Source organism: Bufo gargarizans, chromosome 3 (genome assembly GCF_014858855.1).
Source record: "Bufo gargarizans isolate SCDJY-AF-19 chromosome 3, ASM1485885v1, whole genome shotgun sequence".
In the NCBI taxonomy this organism is placed as follows: domain Eukaryota; kingdom Metazoa; phylum Chordata; class Amphibia; order Anura; family Bufonidae; genus Bufo; species Bufo gargarizans.
Genome location: NC_058082.1, coordinates 496781514 through 496798116, shown reverse-complemented (window position 1 = coordinate 496798116; position 16603 = coordinate 496781514). Strand labels below are relative to the sequence as shown.

General features: G+C 44.9%; 1 protein-coding gene across 7 annotated transcripts in view; it reads left to right on the top strand.

The window, feature by feature from the left end:
* The window catches only part of MYO1C (myosin IC), a 135010-nt gene that overhangs the window by 45790 nt on the left and 72617 nt on the right, over positions 1–16603 (top strand). Inside the window, exon 1 of one of the 7 annotated variants that reach the window (XM_044283862.1) lies at positions 4338–4707. The exons of the other annotated variants lie outside the window; for them this stretch is intronic. Within the exon in view, the coding sequence (XP_044139797.1) occupies positions 4690–4707 (18 nt within the window). The 5' untranslated portion in view covers positions 4338–4689. Of the gene's footprint in view, positions 1–4337; positions 4708–16603 lie in introns of those variants that run through there. 7 annotated transcript variants of the gene reach the window in all.

The window sequence follows — 16603 nt, the reverse complement described above, 5'->3', positions numbered from 1 at the left end:
CGTTTTTTTGTGGATCCATTGAAATGAATGGTTCCGTATACGGAACGCAAGCGGGGGGGGGGGGGGGGGGAGGAAATAAAAGTTAATGCGCAAGAGGCTTAAGAGATGATTGACGAGCCATTTCCAAGTGTAGAACAGACAGCATCCTGTCAACACTGACCATTAGCCCCCCTGCACGCTTGGCAGATAATTTCATGCAGATTCTCATATGGAAAAAACATAGCGTAGTACAGCACCAGCAAAGTAAACGATAGTAGACAAATCTCATGTACCGTCATTAATATCAGATTGGCAGGGGTCCCAGGTGCCGATCAGCTGTTAGAATAGACCATCGCTCTGTGAGCACCGCTGCATCCTCCTAGGTCTGTGATGGCTAACCTCCGGCACTCCAGCTGTGGTAAAACTACAACTCCCAAGATGTTCACTTGCTTGGCTGTTCTCAGAACTACATAGAAATGAATGGAGCATGCTGGGAGTCGTAGTTTCACCACAGCTGGAGTGCCGGAGGTCAGCCATCACTGTCCTAGGTCATGTGAAATTACCGTACACGTGGCTTAGGGCTCATGCACATGACTGTTGTTTGGCTCCGCATTCGAGCGGACCCATTCTCTTCAATGGGGCCGCAAAAGATGCGGACAGCACTCCGTGTGCTGTCTGCATCCGTGGCTCCAGTCCGTGGCCCCGCTAAAAAAATATAGCATGTCCTATTCTTGTCCGCGCTTTGTGGACAAGAATAGGCATTTATATTGCTGGCGCCGCTTCCGTTCCGCAAATTGCAGAAGGCAACACGGACGGCTTCTGTTTTTGCGGACCGTGAAAAACGGCACGGCAGCTCAGTAGCTGCAATACCAAGCACAGCCGTGGTAAAATATCCAGCACTGTGCCTGGAGAGCTGGCTGCGGTCACCAGAGATCCGGCGAGTGTGCCGACTCCCTGAAACAGCTGATCAGTGGGGGTACCAGGACTCTGACCCCTGCCAATCTGAGAATTAGGTCATCATTCATGGATAACCCCTTTAAATCCAGGAAACCCTTTTCAGTTATTCCCTTGTCTTATTTATTGCATTTCCCTCACTGGACAACAGGGGATAAGGCCTGAAATTCTGAATAACATGTTTACAAGAATTTGCCTAGTTGCTTAGCAACAGTTTATGCATTCATCTATATGTTGTATCTGCTAATAAAGTGGTATGTAAGTATGTATTTGTGTTTCTGTATATGTGTGTGTATGTATATATGTGTGTGTGTGTGTGTGTGTGTGTGTGTATGTGTGTGTGTGTATATATATATATATATATATATATATGTGTGTGTGTTAAAGAGCTCAGTGCTGTACAATTATGGCATCAAAAAGAATGGTATTTTGATTTGCACCAAATATATCAACTATTTTCTCCAGAATTCTTACCATAAAGGTTGCACCACGTCAGAAATTACTTATAAATGTCAGTGGGCGGGGCTATCAAAGTGGCGCATTTTACGCCTTGGTTATCATCCTCTTTCGGCAGAAATGGCTCCAGTTGCGGACAATTAAGCCATCTTGTGTGGTGGTGGTTTTTATAAAAAGTCGCAGTTGTGGCAGAAAGATGGGACTTTTTTGTCAGTCACATTTATTAAAATAAAAACCAACTTGTCTTCGGAACAAGTGATCGGTAAGTATTAAAACAGGACGCATTTATTTCCATCTAATTTAAGTGACCTGAACAGCAGGGTTCTGTCAGTAAATTGTCATTCAACCAAAACGTCCCGAGTCTGAGACAAGAGTTACAATTTACCACTGGAAATGTGGCAAATATGTTTCAAAAGTCGCAAGTGCGGTCTGGTAGGGTTGGCTAAAACGGCTCATTTCAGTTTGAAAAAGAGAAATAGGCGGATAATCAAGTTTTATATTTGAAAAGTCACATTTTAAAAGTGGCGTGCTTTTTTGATATGAGGTAAAACAAATCACCACTTTTGATTTGTAATGTTAATATTTTTTTGAGGCGCAAATTACACCATTATTGATGTCCCGCATAAAAAATAAAAGCCACACATTATGGCGCAAGGCATGTGTGCTCTGTAATTTGCGCTTCTTGGCACTCAGAAGTGCTGAGAAAAGGCGGTGTGGCTTAACGGAAGGGGTGTGGCTTAACGGAAGGGGTGTGGCTGCACAGCCGCTGCATTTACTATAACTTTGCCAGTATGTGGCGGAGGTTATAGCGGAAGTCTAAGCCATCCTGTAGCTGGCAGAGACTTCCGTTTTGGCGCATGGCAGGACAGAGATGCGCCTGATTTTGTTACGAGGAATCTCACGGCAGCGCAGACTGGCACATGGATCTCCCTCCATTGTGGGTATTGTCATGTTGTAGTCATAGGGCTTTTTTGCCAAATCAAATGAAAGCAAGACAAAGTCTACTGTTGCCCTGCCTCAAAAAAATAGATGATAGAGAGGAAACGGTGTAAAAAAGGAAAATAAAAAGCCTTCTTTTGAAAGTCCTGCTGTTCCAGATGTGCGGACATGGTGACTTGCCATCCTGCGGTCACAAGACTGCTGCAATCCATCACAGCAGTCTTGTGACCACAGATGGAACGGACAGAAGCCACCGCGCAGCAATGCTGTCAAGTTTAATAAATGTCATGAAAAAGGTTTTCTGGCAGATAATACCAGGTTTATCTGTAGAAATGAGCGATCGGGACCAGGGTTACCAACAGTCTGAAAATTCCTTGACAATCCATAAAAATATGGGACTTCTTCCTAGAGTCTGTGAAAAAATAAAAGGAAGTGGGTATGATTTTCCTCGGAGCCGGAGGAGCTTGTGCAGATTATCACGTTCTTATATAATAGTTGTAATTCTCCTCATTTTACATGTGTTCGTGTTCTTATCAGCATTCTGACCTTTTGGCACATGTCATGTATTTTATGCTTTATTTAGCTGTCCAGGATCTCTTGATAAAATGTCTAGAAAAGAAGAAATTATCAGGTTGGCTACCCTGATCCAGTCAGTCTGAGATAGAGGTCTGACCACTGCATTCTCCAGCAGCGATATTTTGTTAGGGGGTCACTTTTTAGGAACTACAAGAAAACCTCTCCAAAAGACCACTTCATCAAGAAGTCCACCCTCGTGTCCAGAGCAGATTTGCTCTGACTGATATTCGGTTCCACCATATATTATGCATAGTGGCCAAATGCACCTCAGTTTGGGGTGGTCGTCTGCTGCACCCCATAATGATCCACAATTTGTACAGGTATTGCAGTATCATCCGTGGACATGGGGTGATTTATACACATACCCCCCCGATCCCCACCACTTCTATGCTGCCACTCTCTCTACTTCGATGATATTTCGACACAGAAGCATGTGACCGCTGCCATCTATTGCAGGATAGGGGATAGGGGTGTAATCTTCTACTCTGCTGGGGCCCTCAGTGATCACGAGAAAGGGGGTCTATGCTTCCCAATGTGAATGCAGCGGTGGTCATACATGCACACTTTTGCTCCATTCACCTCTTTGGGGTTTGCTGGAGATGGCCAAGTACAAGTGCACGGCTCTGTGGCAGTCCCACAGAGTTGAATGGAGCAGCGGACACACCAGGGCGTCTGCCGCTTCATTCAGATTGGGAGCATAGACCCCTATTCTAGTGATTGTGGGGGCTCCAGCGGTCAGATTCCTGCTGATGAGACGCTTATCCCCTATCTTGTGGATAGACATAAGTTGTTATAAAGGGGTATTCTGATTTCATGATATTGATGACCTATTCTCCAGTATAGCTCATCAACATCAGATCAGTGGGGGGTCTGACTTCCGGTGCCCCTGCCAAGCAGCTGTTTGAGGGGCTGTGGCTCTTGTGCTGCATCCTCTTAAAATATATACCTGCTATCCGTCTACATTGTAGTGGGGGTGCAGTGAATGGGCAGAACGGCTGTAATTACACTATAGATGGCAGGCAGGTAAACCTTGAATGGGGCACAGTGCTCACACAGGCTGATCAGCGGAGGCCCCAGGGGTCAGATTCCTCTCTCATCCGATATTGATGAAACCAATGACCCCTTTAAGTTGCATGGTCTGCTTTCCACTAGTTGCATGGCAGTAAGTGGAGAATGTGCAGTATGCAGAATATTTACCAGCTCTGGCTCCTTTCCACCTGACTTCTTCACCTGTAGGATTCTTCTGTGGGTTAGCTGAGAGCAGCAGTGAGAAATGTGCAGCAGCAGCAGCGTGCTTGGACTGGAGGAGTGCGAGGCCCACCAATCATAGGCTCTCATACTTGTGTGCTGTGTTTATTAGGTTTGGGCTCCAGCCCAAGATTCCCAGCCCTTTTTTTTTTTTTTTTTTTCTTTAATAATTCCTTCTTTTCATTCCTGTCTCTCTCTGCCAGTGACGCCTGAACTCTTTCTGGGAGCAGATTCTAGATTCTAAGTTTTTCCTCTCCAGGCTGTAATGCTCTTGTGTTTGCTCAGCCTCTGTTCCCATAAGCCGCAGGCTGGTCTGTCGTGTATATGGGGCTCGTCTTTTCGTACTCGGAAAATGCGTTAACTCTTGAAGCTGGATCGATATATTATGAGCGTCTACTTGGATCATTAGTATTGGATCTTCTGTCTCCGCTGATGCAGCCTCGCAGGTTGTGATTAAGAAGATCACCAGGAAACGGACTGCCGGCGGCAGTAGTTCAGTCTCTTTTCACTGGGGAGCAGGACCTTCTGACTGCGGCAATGAAGTACAGAGCAGCGGTGAGCTGGTTTCAGGAGAATTGCTGTGGTTGGGGGCTCATTTGTGAAAGGCTTGGCTCTGCACAGTTCCTGTTGTGTCTGGTTCCTTTGTGGTGAGAGTACATACAGGTTAAGGGAGTTGATTTTTGATCAGGCGAAGGCTGTGTTCACACTCCATTAGTAGCTCCGGCATATTTTATGGCACAAATATCACAGTATGTTGCACTATTCCCGACAGACCCATGATAAGTCAGTGAGGTCCATCAGTTGCTTTTGATGTCCATCATAACGCAGATAGGAGGGTTTGACAGATTAGAAACCTGTAGAAATCATCGACCTGAGAACCATTATCCATCATCAATGTGGTTGGATTTCAAATATCATAATGGACCAAAAGGGGTTCTTGTTTGGAATAGTTTGGGGACGAAATTGGAGTGGCATGCCTGCTGTACTTATCTGATGTCAAATGTGAACCCAGGTCTTACTGATGTTCTAGTCTGGCTCTGAATGAATGTGACCATGGCGTGTGACCATTAGTGCCTCGAGATCTTTGTGTGCTTTTTCATGTAACCTCTTTCTTTCTTCTCAGCCCTCATTAGTGCTTTTCCCTTTTATGCATTTCCACAGTTCCTTGGACTTGTTCCCATAACTTTGGACGCGGTGCCTCATGGGCTTTTTTGGATCTCATAAACTTGTGATCATCTTTCTCGTCTGGTCATTTCTTGTCCGTTTTCCAGTGCTATTCATTCCTTTTGAACTAATGTTTGTCCTTCTTTTTGTGGAGGGCGCAGTAGCTGGAGCAACTTTTCCTAAATTTAAATATATTTTTAGCTCTGGGAGAGTTTCGGATTTGGAGTCTTAGGTCCCGATTTATCATACCTTGACTTCAGAATTCTGGCATCAAAAAGTTGCAAAATAGGACTTTTTAGCACTTGCTTGCTTAAACATTTGTGACTTTTTGCATTTTTACACCACTCACTCTAGTTTTGTAATGTGGGTGTGGTTAGTTATGGTAATGAGTTTCCCTCCAAATTGTATTATTGCAAAAAAGTCGCAATCTCACTCCGGGAGGAGGATGGAGTAGGAAAACTGGAGGAGCTTCTCTAGACAGAACTGTTAGGTTTAGGAACAAGCCACATTTATCAAGAAACCTGTGACATTTAATACTCCAAACCAGATTCAAGCAAAACTGACTTTATCTATTCTCCTCATGAGAAATTCCCCCCTTAGTTTTGCCATGTATGTGACCGGCCCTGATGAGTAATATGCTGGTACTTCTACTTCGGAAGAGTAGTTGAGACTTGGCACAAACTCCCATCAGATGTGGAGGAGAAATGTACAGTGTAAACCTGCCTGGGATAAATAAGAAATAACAGAAGGGCAGACTAGATGGACCATGTGCTCTTTTCCTTCCGTCAGTATGTTTAAAGAAATATTTTGGGGCAAATGCCTTGATCCTGTCTCATTTTTAGACCGTGCAACGTTAGACTAGACCAGGGACCAGAAACCTCTGGCACTCCAGCTGTTGTGAAACTGCAACTCCCAGCAGGCTCCATTCACTTCTGTGGAAGTTCTGAGAACAGTTGAGCAAATATACATGCTGGGAGTTGTAGTTTCTCAACACGTGGAGTGCAAGAGGTTGCCGACCCCTGCACTAGACAGTGACATGTAAAGATGAGCCTAGGGGTGGCTCATGCTGGGTGATACATTTTGTGCATCGTTAGAAACGTTTGTCTGACCTCAAACGTCCTTTGATTGGCTTACTTTTGTATCAAAATTTTGGTACAGTTCTGCACAAATTTGCTCATCTGAGACTACAACCCTTTCTTCTAAGCCATGCCCCTGGTCAAGCATGGGTGCATAATGTGTCTAAAACACATGAGAAATGTGGCACAAAGCATGCCTACCAGTGTTTGTTTTTTGGGCAGAAATAGCTTAGTAAATCTAGCACATTGTTTTAAAGGGATTGTTAGAGTTAAATAAAAACTCATGCAACCCCTGTAACTGGGGTAAAATGGCAAAAGAATTGCTGCTCGCCCCTTATCTCCTCTCTGCTTCCAGCATTGAGTTCTGGTCCTCCCTGCTGCAGTTTGGTTTCCTGTCTACAGTGCTGATGTTCTAGTATACTGCTGAGGCCAATGACTGGCTGCAGCAGTGACCTGTGTGCATCGAGAGTCACCACTGCAGCCAGGAAGATGACATCAACTGACCAGAGCTCAGCGCAGGAAGCAACTGGGAGAAAAGGGATGAATATATTTTTTATTTATTAGTTTACCACATTCTGAGTTTTTGTTTAACTTGGACAATCTCTAACTGATTTCCTTTTAAAGGGCTTCCTCTGAATAGGTCATCAGTATTTGATCGGTAGGGGTCCGACACCCGGGACCCCCACTGATCAGCTGTTTGAGAAGGCAGCGGCGCGTGTTCGTGGCAGCCTTTTTTGGTGTAAAAATGCAAGCTCCAGATGTTAGGTGAAGGTCTATAGGAAATATGAAACGCAGGACACAGAAGCATTTTCTAGGGGGCCACAGACTGTTGTACAATGGATTCAGCACTTTCATGGAAGCCACGACGCTAGTGTGAACATAGCCATAAAGGGGTTGTTCCACAAGAACTTATTTTACTATTAAAAGATAGGAGATAAGTGTCTGATGGGGTTCCCACTGTTGGGGCGCCCTCCGATCATGAGAATAGCAGACCTTATTACCTCATTTGAATGGAGTAATGTGAACTGCTGATCCATTCCGTTCTATAGGACAGCCAGAGACAGACTTGGCTATCCTCAGCTGTCCCATACAACTGAATGCTGCAGTGGACACGGGCCCCTGTTCTCTTAATCGGCAGGGGCCCCAACAGTTGAACCCTTGCTGATCAGACACTTATTCCCTATCCTGGGGATAGGGTATAAGTTCCTGTAATAGGTCAACCCCTTTAAGCTAGCCATGCACATCAGATAACTGCTCTCCCCTAATGGCAGATCTTGGGGGAGGTAAGGATTGGGCATTTAGATTTACACTGCCTGATCCTTTTGTTCTTGGGGATATAAGCAGCTGCCAGAGGGGTCTGACATTGGCTTCCTTGCTTTTCCCTGTTCAGGACACATCGCATGCTTTGCCAAGCAGTGTGTGCATGTGTGTAGGGGTAGTGTTGGGAGATAGCCGTCAGATAACTGCTTGTTAGACTGACAGCTATCTAATGTGTAAGGCCAGCTTTAGGACTCCTTCGCATGTTCCTGTCCTGTGACAAGATGGTCAGTGGTTCCTCCATGAACATTTCCGTGTTTGGTCTGTGTGTCCGTTTTTTTGGCTTCAGTGTGTCTTCTTATTCCATGCACACCGCTAGGAAAATTGGTTTCCAGTTATATCCTAGGAACCATCCGTGAAAACCACAGACCATCCGTGTTGTGTCCTTTGGTTTTCATGGACCTATAGACTATGATATGCGTGAGGGATCTCTGAGAAAAAGAGCTTTCGTGGCGTCACCATGGACTATAATATGCGTAAGGGTGTCACCATGGACTCCCAGTGTGTGGAAAACCACTGATGTATAAATAAACATTAAAGTCAATGGCTGCGTGAACGGTCCTTGGAGACCACGGAGGGCACACCTCTGTGATTCACTGCCATGTGGAAGAGGCCTTAGAAGTTTGCATTTGTCTGACGTCCTTTCCACTCCTTTCTTTATTCTCCCCTACAGTATATTACTGTCTATGGCCAAAAAAGCAGAAAGGAATATAGATGTAACAATGCCTATGTGTAGTCCTCGGGGATTTGGTCAAAGTGAAATCTTATTTGTTTTTCCTTTTAAAAATTTTCTTTCTTCTCAGAAGAGACGTGTGTCTTTTTTTTTATTTTTTATTTTTATAATTTTACGTTCACAAACAACTCCACTAGTGAATGCTTTGAGTGTTAAGGCCATAGTTCACGTTACAGTTTGTGCCTGTCAGTGCCCCCCTCCCCAGTGCCAGAGCCAGTCTGCCACTTGATAGCTTTGCTCCCTGGGTGACTGTCTGAAATGAACACAATTGTGGAACCAGAAAGAAAATCACTTCTGTGGAAGCTCAGAGAACCTTTGTGTGACTCCTCTATTCACATACATTTTGTATATTGTCGGCCTGCATGGACAAAAGCATGATTCTAGTTCCTTACTGTAAGGGCTCATGCACACAAACATGTGCGGCCTGAAAACGGCAGGTCTGCAATATACGGGCGCCGGATCACGGATGCGGACCCATTCCCTTGATGCGGTGCGGAAGCACAAAGCAGAAACCCACAGAAGCGCTTCCGTGAGATTTCGGTCTATGCTTCAGCACCGCAAAAGAATAGAACATATTCAAATTATTTTTTTGCGGTGCGAACTGAATCTTGCAGATCGCAGACCCATTCAAGTGGTCCGCAGCACAGGGGCTCACGCGTTCATGTGAATGAGCCCCAAGCCTGTCTTTTTTTTTTTTTTTTTCTCCCATTTTCATAGTAATGTATGTTCACACATAGTGGTTGAGGTGCAGATAAAACTGCATCAAGCAACTCAGCTGTGCCTCAGTATTTGGTGAGATTACGGTTTTTACAGGTAAAACACATTTTAAATCTTTAGGCTACATGCACACGACCGTTGTGTTTTGCGTTCCGCAAAACACGGATGGCGTTCGTGTGCGTCCCGCAATTAGAGGAACGGCACGGACAGCCATTAATATAAGTGCCTATTCTTGTCCGCAAAACGGACAAGAATAGGACAGGTTATATATATATATATTATTTTTTTTGCGGACCACGGACCGGAGAAACAAATGCAGCCCCATTGACGTGAATGGGTCTGCATCCAAGCCGCAAAAACTGCGGCTCGGATGCAGACCAAAACCACGGTCGTGTGCATATGGCCTTAATGTGTAAAATCTGCAGGTACAGCCAAACCACGTGCGTTTTTAATTTTTTATTTTTTTCTCTGTTGCGGCATTATCTACATCTCAACCGCCATTTGTGAATACAACCTAACGCCAAAGCTGATGGATTTAGTTTTATTGCTCTATTTGAGGTCTCTTGAAGTAGGGCAATATGGGTGCGCTCCTAGTATCAGGTTAGTGTCTCAGAAATGTATGTAGTGCTAGATGACTTGGGGCAAGGTTTCAAGTGTCTGATGAAAGAGCCTCGAGTCCTTAGGGATGAAGAATGAGATTGCACTGGTCGCTTGTAATGGTCTCCGGGGAACATATAACCGCCCTTCCAGGTGCTGCTCTGCTCACATCTTAATAGATGACATAAGGCATCAAAGGAAAGGCCGCTGTGCAGAATGGATGCCAAGGGGTTTTGGGCACTGGTGCAGGAAAAACGAGCTTCCTTGATTCCAAAGGGGTATCACTTGTCTGAGCATGAAGAGAAGTCATCCTCCTCGCCCTCATCTGAGAATGAAGAGGACATGGCAGGTTCCTTATCGGGCACCAAGATAGAGGTGATCGTCACTATGGAACCAGAGGTATGCTACAATTGTTTTCAGGCATCGTAGCATTTTGGACTTGGATCTCCTATTATTTGCTCTAAACTAGTGATCTCTTGTCGACTAAAATCAAATTGCGTGTTTTTGTTTTAGTTTTTTCATCCTTTGTGATAGAAGAAAAACATGGATAATGAACTGATGAAGACCCTCAGCATCCCATCGAATTGAGTGGGATCTGGGCCCAGACTCTTTAGGATCAGTTTTAGTTCACACTGATGGCAGTATGCTTTGTTAACTCCTCCTTGGATCACCTGTAGATCACTGGCCTTCCTGCTGAACAGAGATCTGCTTCCTTAGAGTATGTTATGTGTTGTGTTGTAGAATTGTCAGGATGGCGTTGGATTGCAGTGGTCTCCATGTTGTCGTTCATCTAGTCAGTCTAGCTAGTGTGTGTGTGTGTGTGTATGTGTATAGCATTGTAACCTGACCTAAGGGGCCTGGAAATGTTTCCTTTTCACCCCTGGGTGACAGGGAATGTCATTCCACGCCCCTAAGCCTGCTATATTGGGATATTTTTCTGTATTTTTCCATCCGTATTGTTTTCCTTATGCAGCTTACATTTTGTATTAGATGATAGATTAGATCCTGCTGTGGATCTTGCAGAGCGTCTCGGCAGATATAGTTGTATTGTGTCTTGCATTGTTTAGTAATGGGTTTGAACAGATGATTCTGGAACATTTAGGGTTGTCATAGACGTAAAGTTTAGGCCACAATATGGCATTTATTCTGATTTTATATATTTTCAAAAAATTTTCACTTGTACTTAAGAAATTGCCATTGACCAAGAAAACTTTTAAAGGCTGGTCAATGTAACCAGACTGCCACCTGAAATGATTGCTTTTAGGTCCGTAGATAAAATGACTGTTGTTAAAGGGCATCTGACATCAGATTTGTACCTATGAAACCGGCTGACCTGTTACATGTGCACTTGGCAGCCGAGGGCATATATGTTGGTCCTATGTTCATATGTGTCTGCATTGCTGATAAATATGACTGTTTAATATCTTTAAAGGAACCTCTAGGAGCTGCCATTACACCTAGGGGCTCGGGTATCTCTTCTACTAGAGGGCCCTTTGATTGACAGGGCCAGATGAGATCACATTTACACTGCCTGGTCTAGTCAATCATAGTGTACAGGGCACGGCAGTCGCAGTGAGAGCAGAGCCTCTAGGTGTAATGGACACGCCCCCGTTGCTCCTAGAGGCTCATTTACATTTATTAAAACATAATTTTTCTCAGTAATGCGGGCACATATGAACAAGGGACCAACACAGATGCCTTCAGCTGCCAGCTGCACATGTAACATGCCAGCCAGTGTCATAGGTACAATGGTAATTATTTGCGTAAGAAAATCCCTTTCTGCTTGAAGTCAACAGAAAATGTGCCGAACACAGGCTGCCCCACCGCTGGAGAAATGGAGCATTACACATAACCCACTGAAATCAATGGGCCATCTGTGTAATGCGTGGATTTAAAGGGAACCTGTCACTGGGATTTTGTGTATAGAGGTGAGGACATGGGTTGCTAGATGGCCGCTAGCACATCCACAATATCCAGTCCCCATAGCTCTGTGTGCTTTTATTGTGTAAAAAAAGTGATTTGATACATATGCAAATTACCCTGAGATAAGTCCTGTATGTGAGATGAGTCAGGGACAGGACTCATCTCAGGTCAATTTGCATATGGATCAAATAGTTTTTTTTACACAATAAAAACACACAGAGCTATGGGGACTGGATATTGCGGATGTGCTAGCGGCTCAGCTCTATACACAAAATCCAGATGACGGCTTCCCTTTTAAAGAGTCCTGCAGATTGAGAGACTTTTTATAATTAATGGTGGTCCCTAATGAGGGGTTCACTGTATTTTCTCAGAATGCCTATTAGGGTAGTTTCCTAAACCAAGCATCTTTTTGATCAGCTTTAGGCCTCATGCACGCGCCAAATTGTGCGTCCGCTAAAAAAACTGATGCGGCATCCTTTTTTTTTTTTTTTTTTTTTTTTGAGGATCCGTTTTTTCCCACAGATCCCTTGTAATAAATGCCTATCCTTGTCCGCAAATGTGAAAAAAGTAGGACATGCACAATTTTTTTTGCTGAAGGGAAACGCTGACAATGGACGTGGAACACAAACGGATGAACTATCAGCATTTTTTTTTGCTGACCCATTGAAATGAATGGGTCCCCATCCTATCCGCAAAAGAAAAAAAACGGAACGGAGGCCGAGAAAAACTGTTGTGTGCAATGAGGCCTTATACACATGATAATAGTTAGCAAAGCAGTGGGTTATATGCAGTCTTCAAGACTTGACATGAAAGCATGAGCACATCTGTAGATGGCTGTGAGACGAGAAGGCAAAATCAGTTTTTAGCTTTTTTTTTTTTTTTTTTTTTTTTTTCTTCTCCTCCCCCATGTTGCCTCCAAATGTGTTTTGTAGCAATCCTTTTGGATTGAAGGTGCAGAACCCAATATAAAGTAAGTCTTCAGCTGTCAGTACGAGATGTTTGTCATGTCTTGAAATACGCACGTTAGGGTGGTAATACACTTGCAGTGAGAGTGCCGATGCAGAATTTGAATGTGGAGGAGAGATTGCTACCTCATTCTCGTGTAGTCATCATCGGCGGCACGTCTCTGCCGACAGTCGAGCATCTTCCATCCTAATGACAGATGCTGATCAGCTAATGAACAAGCATTTGGCTAATTGTCTGCTCGATCAAGCATCCATACGAACTGACTTGTATGATTATAAATCCCCCCGTATGGATGCTTGTTTCCAATAATTGGCATGAGGAGACCTATAGGCCATACATGCTCCTCTGGAATTCTGAGAAGAAAGGTATGCAAAGAGCTTTTAAATGAACTTTGTCTCTAATGCCACCAGATGTAGGGCACCTATGTAGGGTTACCGTGACATGAAGCAAGGAGGCCGCTGCCCCCTTGACTTCCAGCATGCGTGGAGAAGCGCGCCGGCAGGGGATAAAACAACGTTTTCAGTACTTTTGCTGCATCTGCATTCAGGGAGAAAGGCATCATCAGAAACGGGCTGCTTGCGACTTGGGATGCTTTTGGGAGGTGACAGGTTCCCTTTAACTGGATGAGAGGCTCGAGTCAGGATTTGGGGGTGTACTATCTCTCCTTGGGAAGAGAGCGTACCCAATTAAGCCAGTACTCTCTGCTCTGCGCTGATGAGGGTCAATTACCCTGAAACAGCTGTCTGCAGATGAGGTGCTGGCTTATTTAATATCAGTCATGTCTCCAGGCCTCTTTAAAGGGTTGAACATTGACTTAAAGGATAGCTGCCTTACATCTGGTGGTATTGGAGGCAGATCTTGTTAAAAGCTCATTTGCATCCCTTTCTTCCCAATAATTGGCCTGAAATTGTGCTGTGTAATAGGGCCTTAAAGGGAACCTGTCACCGGGATTTTGTGTATAGAGCTGAGGACATGGGTTGCTAAATCGCCGCTAGCACATCCGCAATACCCAGTCCCCATAGCTCTGTGTGCTTTTATAGTGTATAAAAACCGATTTGATACATATGCAAATTAACCTGAGATGAGTCAGAGCTTGAAAATATGACTCTTCTCTGGTCACACAAGTAAGATATGACTTTTATGTTAATTTGCATATGTATCAAATCGGTTTTTTTACACAATGAAAGCACACAGAGCTATGGGGAATGGGTATTGCGGATGTGCTAGTGGCCATCTAGCAACCCATGTCCTCAGCTCTATACCCAAAATCCCAGTGACAGGTTCCCTTTAACTGTAGCACAGCACCACACCATAACTGCTTCCAGTTTTTGCTGCTTTTGCTTAAAAATAACATTTCTACTTTCCATGCATAATTTGGCGTCCATACCGATGCTGTTGTGTGAATCCTCAAATAAATGCCACATTACGGAGCTATTCTATGGAACAGTTGGCATTACTGTAGCGCTGTATTACACAACCACACAAAGTGCCTATGGCTCGGCAGTACTAAGCCACAGGGACTCTATGTGCCTTCTATGCACAGCTCTGCCGGGTCTACTTTCTTGTAGCACTTGATATTTTTTCTTGCTTAGATCACGGGCTGTGGCATTTTACAGCTTCCATCCTGCCTGTTTTGGGTGGATCATGAGTTTGTGCGCTTGTCATCAGACATTTCAGGAAGGGGGGGGGGGGGGGGAGTTGCTGCATATTTGCTGGTATTGAAACATTTAAATCATATAAATACTAATCACTAGTTGCTTCAGTGTAGAAACTGTAATGTAACAGCAAGTGTATATTGGTAAGGGCTCTTTCACACCTGCGTTCTTGTCTTCCGGCATAGAGTTCCGTCGTCGGGGCTCTATGCCGGAAGAATCCTGATCAGGATTATCCCAATGCATTCTGAATGGAGTGAAATCCGTTCAGGATGCATCAGGATGTCTTCAGTTCCGGAACGGAATGTTTTTTGGCCGGAGAAAATACCGCAGCATGCTGCGCTTTTTGCTCCGGCCCAAAAATCCTGAACACTTGCCGCAAGGCCGGATCCGGAATTAATGCCCATTGAAAGGCAGTGATCCGGATCCGGCCTTAAGCTAAACGTCGTTTCGGCGCATTGCCGGATCCGACGTTTAGCTTTTTCTGAATTGTTACCATGGCTGCCGGGACGCTAAAGTCCTGGCAGCCATGGTAAAGTGTAGTGGGGAGCGGGGGAGCAGCATACTTACCGTCCGTGCGGCTCCCGGGGCGCTTCAGAGTGACGTCAGGGCGCCCCAGGCGCATGGATGACGTGATCACATGGCACGTCATCCATGCGCATGGGGCGCTCTGACGTCATTCTGGAGCGCCCCGGGAGCCACACGGACTGTAAGTATACCGCTCCCCCGCTCCCCGCTCCTACTATGGCAACCAGGACTTTAATAGCGTCCTGGGTGCCATAGTAACACTGAAAGCATTTTGAAGACGGATCCGTCTTCAAATGCTTTCAGTTCACTTGCGTTTTTCCGGATCCGGCGTGTAATTCCGGCAAGTGGAGTACACGCCGGATCCGGACAACGCAAGTGTGAAAGAGGCCTTAGGCTACTTTCACACTCACGTTTGGTGCGGATCCATCATGGTTCTGCACAGACAGATCCGTTCAGATAATACAAATGTCTGCATCCGTTCAGAACGGATCAGTTTGTATTATCTTTAACATAGCCAAGACAGTTCTGTCTTGAACACCATTGAAAGTCAATGGGGGACAGATCCGTTTTCTACTGTGCCAGATTGTCTCATAGAAAACGGATCCGTCCCCTTTGACTTGCATTGTGTGCCAGGACGGATCCGTTTGGCTCAGTTTCGTCAGACGGACACCAAAACGCTGCAGGCTACATTTTAAATATTGTTTTTAAAGGGGTTGTCCAACCTAAATGTAGAATTAAAGGGGTTTTCTGGTTTGCATTAGCATCCCTTAAAATTATCATTTATGAAGGTAGCTGTAATTTTGTAATATATTTTTTACCTTTTGTTGCTCCTATATTTCATTCTGGGCTGTGGTCACATGACCATGTCCATTCAGCTCTTTATTTCCTGTGACGTTATGTCCATGGGCGTGTCGATAATAGGGGGAGTGTCTATGTTACTAGCTGGGTGGGAGGAGCTATAAACTAGCTGGGAGTGGTTAGTGCGGTGCTGGAGCTGTGGCAAAGAACGGAGAAGTGCATCATGGGTTTGATTGGACGCAACAGGACGTGCTACATACAGGAGAGGAACCAATCAGAGGGATTTATTTACACTGTGAAGATGGGTCACGAGAGTCGAAATTGGAGTAAAAAGCATGGAGAAAGTGTACATGATGACCTAAACAACATGTTGTTAAACCATAGTAATCTAAGAAAACCCCTTTAAGGGCAGGCAGGAAATGGCACACAAATACCACCATCTGAAAGTTCCACGGTTCCAGCACTGCGGCTCCCTACACCACTGTTTCTGATACCTGCCAGTCTGGAAGTGATGATGTTGTGTCTGTGGTCACATGACCAATCGCTGCTTCAACAGTAATGAGTGCATGAATGGCAGGTGACCGCTGAGGCCAGTGATTGGCTGCTGTGGTCATGTGAATGGGAACAAAATGGCATCACTTAAGGTTTAGCGCGGATGGGAGCTGTGCTGCTGGAATGGCAGGGCTTTCCAAAAAAATGTATTTTTAATTTTTTCTCGCACCAGTTCCTTCCAGTCTGACATCCCTGTTAAGACAGTAATGTTGTGCCTAGAGGGAACTGGAAAATAGCTAATTAGAATATATGGTGGCCTCCTTCTTGTCTGTGAGCCCATTGGTTATTCTGCAAGTTCTGATTATGTTGGACATCTCATCCAAACAAGCGCATCAAGATCCCTTTTGACATCTCCTCCTGTGTAGTTCCCTTCTGAAGTCCATTCCTAGTAGAGCAGTGCGGTGATCTCAGTCTGCATTCCTCAGTGC